Source organism: Crocuta crocuta, unplaced genomic scaffold (assembly GCF_008692635.1).
Source record: "Crocuta crocuta isolate KB4526 unplaced genomic scaffold, BGI_CrCroc_1.0 scaffold1176, whole genome shotgun sequence".
Lineage (NCBI taxonomy): Eukaryota > Metazoa > Chordata > Mammalia > Carnivora > Hyaenidae > Crocuta > Crocuta crocuta.
This window is the reverse complement of record NW_027527397.1, coordinates 5,293-14,908: the sequence shown is the minus strand read 5'-3', so window position 1 is coordinate 14,908 and position 9,616 is coordinate 5,293. Positions and strand designations below refer to the sequence as shown.

The 9,616-nt window shown below is 37.9% G+C and overlaps 1 protein-coding gene across 1 annotated transcript; it reads right to left on the bottom strand.

Moving 5' to 3' along the window:
* Positions 1-7,660: 7,660 nt before the first annotated feature.
* Positions 7,661-8,605, bottom strand: LOC144222340 (olfactory receptor 1L8-like). The gene has a single exon (XM_077752833.1). It carries the CDS (start codon positions 8,603-8,605, stop codon positions 7,661-7,663), a length of 945 nt encoding a protein of 314 aa, XP_077608959.1.
* Positions 8,606-9,616: the final 1,011 nt, after the last annotated feature.

Sequence of the window (9,616 nt, the reverse complement as noted above, 5' to 3'; positions counted from 1 at the left end):
TAATTTGACAATAAACTATTAAAAAAAATAATAATAAAAAAAAATTTTTTATGATCAAATAAAAAAAAAAAAATAACCATGCTTTATTAAAAGCATTCCTATGTACTATGCTACCTTTTAATTTTTATATAGTACATTATATTTCATTTACTAAATGTTTTGTTCAGAAGTGAAATTGGGCTCTAATTTTCTTTTCTTGCAGCAACCTTTTAAGTGTTGCAGTGTCTATTACCAAGGCTGGGTCTTGGGTAGGGAATGACAATCAAACATGTGAGCTACAATAGGCTTCACCCAGCATCAAACTGACATAGCTTTGCAATAGAATAAATGACGGGGAACGCAAGCACTGTAGAAGTCTTGTTTGTCCTATATGCATCTCTCTAGGTCCACAGTAATTTCACACTAGCATGTGAATGGTTATGGGAGATGAGCCAGACTACATCAGGTCTAGAATTGCACCATATCTGGAGTCTTCTTGGCTTTTATACCTTGATGATCATATAGCCCTATCTGGGATCTGTTTCTAGCTCTCATTTTTCTCTGCAGCTGCCTCTTGTTCATTATTGGTTACCCAACAGGAAATGTTGACAAAGAGGCACAGCACGCTGGTTCACTGCATGGCAGGATCCTAATTTATCTTAGAGCTGGTATACTCTTATACATTCTCTGAATTACTGTTGCAAGATGTAGAAATAAGAGTCAAATTCTCAGGTTTTCTGGAGGATGAAGAAATGGTTATAATTTACCTGCTGGATCTTTCTGTCCAGCTAACCTCTGACAATTGTCGATACTTCCTTGCTATATTCCTTAGGCATTAAAAAATTCTTAATACAGTAATTTCTACATATTTGATGTAAAAAAAAAGACATTTTAAAATTCTGCAACACTAGGACCTGTATTATTGAATTAGGAGTTGGTATTCCTTCCCACTAATCACATCAAACCATGACTATATTACTTCACATGATTTCTGATTAACACTTTTTAGCTGGACTATTTCTCTCCTTTCCTCACCCCTTACAATAACTGTACTTGTTATAGGCTTCAACAGAGGCATTCAATTACATCTATCACTTTTTAAAAAATTTTTAATATTTATTTATTTTTGAGAGAGAGAGAGAGAAAGACAGAGTGCAAGCAGAGGAGGTGCAGAGAGAAAGAGGAAGACACAGAATCCAAAGCAGGCTCCAGACTCTGAGCTGTCAGCACAGAGCCTGATGTGGGGCTTGAACCCACAAACTGTGAGATCATGATTTGAGCTGAAGTTAGAAACTTAACCGACTGAGCCACTCAGGCGCCCCACATATATCACTTTTGTAGAGGCAAATTCACTTCTTTTTTTTGGTTAATAAGTCTCCCTGGGTATTACATCAATTGGAAATTTTGGTTTGGTTCCCTAAAAGATATTTTAATTCTGGAAAACATTTTATACCTATGTTCCACTTCCATTTATTTTTTAACTTGATTTAAAAAATTTTAGACCATATAAATCTGAATAGCTGCAACAGAGATTCAATAGTGCTTAACACATCCTCATTAGTTATTATAACCAATGTTCCTTTCCTAACCTTCCCAGAAAAAAAAAATTTATTGTGTCCCATACATTTCCTGTAACTGATGTAATTACTAAAGATCATTGCTCAGTAGACTCTAGTTTCTGTCTGGTCTGGGGCATAATTATACATTCACTAAAGAACGAGTTTTCTACCAACCTAGGATTTAGGTATCACTGTGGAACACCACCCATTTGTCTTCCATGGGGATGATCCAAAATTGATCCTTTACCTGTTCAACATTACCAATAGCATCACAGAGAACTAAATTCCTTTTTCAGAAGTGTCAGTAAGCACCATGCTTATTGGCAAAATCTTGCCTTGGTTTAGGCTGGCCATACTGTTCCCACATATGGAACTCCTCTTGTCTGAGCCTATAGCACAACTGGCCACTGCTGTTTAAATATATCAGATGCTATTGCTGTCAGCATGGCAATTGTTCCTTCCTGGGTGAGGGTATGTGTTCTTTCCCACAGTTATTGACAAGCAAAGTGCTGAGTCAGTTTAGTAAATGCATAGTGTATTCAAATACTGCTTCATCACATTTCTGGGCCAAATGCTAAGTTCAGCCAGTTTCCTAGAGGAAAACTCCCTCTGGTGACCATTTAGAATGTCAGAGACTTCAGAATAGTAATTTCTCTTGACTCCACACACTTAATCAAGCTTTTGACTCCTTAACTCCCTGTTAGCCCTCAGAGCCAACGCTGTATGATTGCAAGGCTAATTCAAGTATACTATGTTCACCAGAAAAGGGTTATGTTTCTCAAGGAATGGCCAGGTGAGCATATTCATGTAACAGGTACAGTTCAATTCAAGTATCTTAAAGTCTTTTCACAATTTTGGGGGGGGGGTACTTTGCAGAGTGAAATCATCATTGGGAAGTGACAACTCTGTAATGTCAACATTACCCTTCTGTTCGTAGGTCTCTTCTTCTCTTGTTCTCCTTTCCATTCCTTTCCATATCCTTAAACCTTGGACTTAACATGGGATTAAAATGTTAAAAAAAAAACATTTACCTCTTGGACATCATTGTAATTCCTTGAGTACCTGGTGGTGCAGTTTTCCACCCATGTTTTTATCAGGTAAGTTAAAAGAGCAAATTAAATTCCAACATATTGGCAGATGACACACACTGGCAGTGTGTGTCCCTCACATCCAGGTACTCACTTTAATAAAGGTGTCATCCTGGTTTAAAGAAAGATAATGTAGCAGTTGTTGGCTAACAGTCACAGTATTCCCAGTGATGTTCAAAGGCAGGAATCAAAATGAAAAACATGACAACATGGGACTAAAATGATAATTCCAATCTACTATTATCAGTCAGTTCATCAAGGAATTCTAAGTGATTTCTTCTTTTCAAATTGTATATATAAGGTCTCAGTAAATTGTTGCAGTGTGGCTTTGGTCTAATTGTCCTTCCTGGGAAAATGAATCCTGGGGCATCTGCTAGAATTGGCCATGAGTAAACACTACATATGAGAGGAACAGCTAAGACTGTTACTCTCATGCACTGAGGTGGTTTTTAAGGAAAGAATGACAACTCCCTTTCCTGTCATTATTTTCCATTATGTTATCTCTTTTCAACTGCCACAGATCTCTCTCACTTTTTCTAATCATTACTTGTCTTACCTAGACTGGGCTTCACTGGATAAACATCGCTGGTTCAGCTATACTGCCCTCTAGAGGCATGTAGTAGGATTAGGCTCTCCAGAGCTGCTGCTTTTGTTCATTTCTGGGAAGAAGAAAGGCAAAGGATGCTGGGCCAATCTCCACCAGGAAAGAGGGAGGCATCACCTATGGTCAGTCTTAATTTAGAGCCATTAGGTGAAGTCACTATCTAGTTCATTTTTATTTTAGAAATATGCACAAGTTTAGAGGAGTTTAAGTTGAATTCTGAGCTGCAATGTCTCCTTCTGTCTGGACATTCAGATGTTATCCTGGACTCAAGTCAATTGGATTGACAAGACATGGAGGCATTTTGTGAGGTGGAGATAATTTTTGTGAGGTGATAGGTAGCATTATCCCTGTCCCACTCATTCCTACCTCTGCGTGTCCCCAAAATTTCAAAGGTATTCCCCTAATACTGTCCCTTATATTCAGATGAAGCACACATTTGCCTGGTATTAATCTGTACTGTGCACCAGTGCTGATAGTCCCAAAGTTTCTTCTCATTACCTCCAAGTCATCCAACCTCTTTCAAAATTGAAATGTAGTTTACATGAAGTAAAATAATGCAAATTTTTAAGTGTATAGCTTTTACTGATGATTTGTTTATCTAATTCTTATTGATGAACATTTGACTTGTTTTCAGTTTGTTCTATTATGAATAAAGCTGCTGTGAATATTCTGTACAAGATATTTTTAATAGATTTAATGTTGTATGCTTAATTTTATTAGGAACTGTCAAACTGTTTTCCAAGGTGATTACATAATTTCACATTTCCACTATCGATATGTGAGAATTTTGGTGGCTCCAATTCCTACATAAATTTTGTATTGTCTTTTTAATTGTAGCCATTCTATTGAGGGTTATGTAATACCACATCGTGACTTTAATTTACATTTACCTGGTAAGTAGTGATGCTGAGGGTCTTTCAAATGCAATATTGACCATTTGAATGTCTTCTTTTGTAAAATGTCTTTTCAAGTTTTTTGTCCACTTTTATTTTATTTTTTTTTTAATTTTTAAATGTTTTTTATTTATTTCTAGGAGAGAGAGAGAGACAGTGTGAGCAGGGGAGGGTCAGAGAGAGAGGGAGTCACAGACTGAAACAGGCTCCAGGCTCCGAGCTGGCAGTCAGCACAGAGCCCGACGCGGGGCTCGAACCCACGAACCGCGAGATCATGACCTAAGCGAAAGTCGGACGCTTAACCGACTAAGCCACCCAGGCGCCCCTTTTTGTCCACTTTTAAACATTAAATTTTATGCTTTTACTTTTTGATTTGTATAAGTTCTTATGTATGTCTTTTGTCTGATATATGTAGTGTGAATATTTTTTCCATTTTTTTCTTTTTTAAGTTTATTTATCTTGAGAGAGAGAGAGCATTGGGGAGGGGCAGAAAGAGAGGGAAAGAGAGAGAGAGAATCTCAAGTAGGCTCTGTGTTGTCAGCACAGAGCCCGATGTGGGGCTCAAACTCTCGAACCATGAGATCATGACCTGAGTGGAAAGAGTCATGACTCTTAACCGACTGAGCCACCCAGGTGTCCCTCCATTTTTATTTTCTTAAAGTGACTGTTGGTGAGCAAACGTTTTGAATTTTGTGCAATCTACCAAATAATTTTTCTCTTACAGTTAGTCCTTTTGTGTCATGACTGAGAAATCATCACTCATGTCGAGGTCACGAATATATTTTTATATTATTTTTGTTTGAAAAATGCTTAATGGTTTTAGCCCTCACATTAAATGTATGAGCCTTTTTTAATTCATTTTCATGTATGGTGTGCAGTAATTAGTAGGCTAATTGTTTTCTGTATGCATATCCAGTTGCTCCAGCATAATGAATTGAATGCTGCTCCTTTCTCCACTAAATTGCATTGAAACCTGGCCAAAAGTCAGGTGATAATACAAATAAGGATTTATTTCTGTGTTCTCCATTCCGTTACCTTGATCTTTTTATGTATTCTACACCACATAAATACTGCACTATATTAATTACTTTATCTTTGTAGAGGTCTTGAAATTTGGTAATGAAATTTTGGTTTCCTCCAATTTTGTGATTTTTCTTCAAGACTGTCTTAACTGTTCTAGGTTGTTTTAATTTTCATTTAAATTGGGCTTGTCAATTTCCAAGGACAATGGACCAGGCTCCTGCACTGAAATTTGGAATAAAGTGGGTGGAATCATTCCACAGAATCATTCCACAGTTTAAGTAGTAGCAGCCTGGCCACATTTGGTATAGGGTATCTATAGACTGTGGTTACAGGAGGGGGTCACAAAGGAACACAGATTACAATGACCTCTTGTTTCTCAATGGAAACACTTGATGCTGTAGGATAATGCAGGTATATCTTTAAACTTTCAAAAATTTTGGTTTCTAGAATGTTATATACCATCAAATAATAATTCAAGTGACAGAATCAAAATATGATGTTTCAGATATGCAAATCCATAGAGAGTTTCTCCACTTTGGTAGTTTACAAAGAAATTCTTTCACCATTGCATTGGTCACCTGATTTATTAATAGGTTTACATTCAATGTGCTATCAATATTTATTTAAATGAATTAGACATTACAAACATCTATCAATTGGAAATTCTCTCTCTTTCTCTATCCCCTACTACACTTACATTCTTACTGCATTGACTATACCCACATATATATTTATATAATCTTTAAAAACATAATGAATTCATACCTTTATACTTATTCTATATCTTGATTTTTCTACTTAATGGCTTTTCAAGGAAGTAATAGACATTTATTTGATTTTTTCTACTTGCTGCATATTCTTTTTTTAAAAAAAATATTTTTTGAGAGACAGAGAAAGAGAGCAAGAAGAGGAAAGGGGAAGAGGGAGAAAGAGAGAATCTTTGGCAGGCTCTAGCATAAAGCCTGATGCAAGAGTTCTATCCCATGACCCTGGAATTGTGACCTGAGCCAAAATCAAGAGCTGTACACTCTCTGACTAAGCCACTCAGGTGCCCCTTAACTTGCTGCATATTCTTATACTCTATGTAATTAATCATAATTTCTCCATTCCTTATTGATAGGATTTTAGGTTGTTGTCAAGTTTTAAAACATTTTTAAATGTTTTTATATATATTTGAGAGAGAGAGAGAGAGAGAGAGCAAGTGGGGGAGGGGCAGAGAGAAAGGGAAACGCAGAATATGAAGTAGGCTCCAGGCTCTGAGCTGTCAGCACAGAGCCCGACACAGGGCTGAACCCATGGGCAGTGAGAACATGACATGAGCTGAAGTCGGATGCTTAACAACTGAGCCACCCAGGTGCCCCAGTTGCTGCCAATTTTTATCTGTCATAAACTGGGAATCACTGAAAAAGTGTACCTCAATATCCAATATACTTTTATGATACTATTTCCATTGGTTAGAATCTGAATAGCGGGAGTTTCTAGAATAAAGTATTAAATCACATATTTTTAAACACATACTTTTAGGGATAGATGGAGGAAAGAGAGGTTCCAACTTCCCCATTGTGAAATGGGTAACTTTCATGTAATCACTCTTGGTGTTTGTTCTTTCTGGCCATTACCATTTTTAAGTTGTATAGTAATAATAATAATAATAATAATAAGAGGACATTTAAAAGAAATAAAGCCACAGCAATATAATCAAGAATAGAAAGATAAAGAGTGCCTGGGTGGCTCAGTCAATTAAGCATCTGACTTCAACTCAGGTCATGATCTCATGGTTCATGCGTTCAAGCCCTATGTCAGGCTCTGTGCTGACAGCTCAGAGCCTGGAGCCTGCTTTAGATTCTGTGTCTCTTTTTCTCTTTGCCCCTTCCCCACTCACACTCTGTCTGTCTACCTGTCTGTCTGTCTGTCTGTCTGTCTGTCTCTCTCTCTCTCTCAAAAATAAACAAACATTAAAACATTTTTATAAAGAATAGAAAGGTAAGAGTAAAGGCAAAACTTATCTTTTAAGAAATAAAAAGTTTTATGAAAGAGAAAAATAAGAAATTATGAAAATTCTAAGAATGAAAAAATTAGCTAAAATTCTGCTCCTTCCCTTCCCTCTCTGCCTCCATTCTTTCCCCCTTGAAATGTTTTCAAAGATATTCTACAACTATAAATTAGATCATGGTTTTCAGCAATATACTGAAAGATGAAAGGTGTTGGAGAGTAACTCTTAATAAAAGGAGAGCAAATTGTTCAGGAAATATTAGTTAGAAATGATTACTTTAAAGCAGTATTTAGAGGATGGCAATGTGATGAATCTTTGTGAGAAAGCTGAGGAATAGTGAGGAAGAGGATCATGATTTAAGCAGCGCAGGGGACAACTGTGGGCTGTCATCAATGCATGTGATCACCCACAATAGCTTTGTCTCACATGGGTTAAAAAAAGCTAATCTCCAAGAGTTCAGCTGTTTACCAAGATCTAGTAGATAACAGATGCAAATGGAGTAGATTCCACTTGTGGGTTTGTCAAGAGAGTGCTGCCTGGGATTTCCTCCTGCCCATCAGCTTCCTCAGGCCCCGTTTCAGGTCTTTATTTCTCAGGCTGTAGATAAAAGGGTTTAGCATGGAGGAAAGAACTGTGTAGACAATTGTTGCTATGTGGTCCTTGGCAGTGTAGCTATACAGGGGCTGTAAATAGACATAGAAGATGCTGCCATAAAAGAGTGTTACCACAGTGAGGTGAGAGCCACAGGTGGAGAAGGCTTTGCGTTTCCCAGCAGCCGAGGGGATCTTGAGAACTGTGATGAGGATTCGTACATAAGAGAAAGTAATGCACAGAAAGGGAGTCACCAAAACAACTGAACCTTCTGATATTATCACGATTTCATTGACAAATGTGGAGGAGCAAGACAATTTCATCAGAGGACTGAGGTCACAGAGGAAGTGATGGATAACATTGGAGTCACAGAAGGTGAGACGATTCAGTAACAGGGTGTGTAGGAGTGAGTGGAGGTGAGGAAGTGAGCAGGAAAAGGCCACCAGCAGAACACAGCGACGGTGGTTCATGGTGGTGACATAGTGGAAGGGGTCACAGATGGCCACATAGCGGTCAAAGGCCATGACTGCCAGGAGGCAGCTGTCAGTGTTGCCCAGAGCATAAACAAAATACATCTGTGTCAGACACCCAGCATAGGAGATGGTCTTCTCTGACAGGAAGCTCACTAGCATCCTGGGGACAATGGTGGTTGTAAAGCAAATGTCAGTGGAGGACAGGAAACTCAAGAAGAAATACATGGGGGTCTGGAGCTGGGGGTCAGAGTGGATGGCGAGGATGATGAGTAGGTTCCCTGTTATGGTGACCAGGTACATGGTGAGGAAGAGGATAAAGAGTGGCTTCTGGTCCTCAGGCCTGGAGGAGAGTCCCAGGAGGATGAACTCAGAAACACTGCTAGTTTCATTGACTCTTTCCATTGGCTTGAGTCTAGTTATATACAAGATGTCTTGTTATTTACTATACTGCAAGTCCAGAACCTAAGCAAGTTTTTACTCTGTTTGGTTGCAATTAGTTGTTCTGTAGGGATAGGTTGTCAGTCTCATGGTCTTTGATGTGGTCCTTCCTTCCCAAATCCATGGGTATTAAAAGGGCCTTATATTGAAGGCTGAGGGGACAGAAGAAGAGTTTACCTTTAGAAACCACCAGAGATGGACCTTGCTGATTCCAGTTCATTATTTCTTATTCTGTGAAAACCTGTTCCCTTGCTCGGGGATTTAGCAATAAAAACAGGTAAATCCTTGCCATTGTGTAGCTTGTGTTTAGTTGGGGAGACAGATCATCAATAAACAACATAAAGCAGTGCATAAGGGATGGAGATGAGTGGGGGATGAGTTTGCCAAAGTAACCAACAGGGAAAATCTCAGGGGAAGGTTGAACCTAGTTTCACAAAGTAATTTTTTTCTCCTCAGGGTACAAAATGAGGGGTTCATCCTCCTTAACTCATGGCATGCTGTCATCACCAGTGTAAGTCTCCCCTTTGCTGTAAATTATTTTTTCTTTCTTTAATATTCTGTCCGAAATCATGTTTATGCTGGATGGAGACCTATTGTTGTGTTTTCAACTCATGCTTCATAATTACAATTCCTTATGTAAGCAAAAATATCTATGAAAACATTAATTTTATATATGTTAACTGTTGACATATATGTGCTTTTTTTCTCAGTCACATCCAATTACCTGGTGATGGACATCAAAGTGGCCTCCATTTATCGCTACTACAAAAGTCTCTGCAATGAGAGATCTTGTATAAACAAAGTGTTTTAAATCAATTTTTTGGAGTCAGCATATTCACCCATACTGCACTAATGGACATATAACATAGAGATTTTTGAAGTTTGATACATTGTTTATTATATATTCCTTGTTACCATAAAAATCCCTACAAGGAACATGCTTATATCATGAAATTGTTTGAAATAATTTCTTTA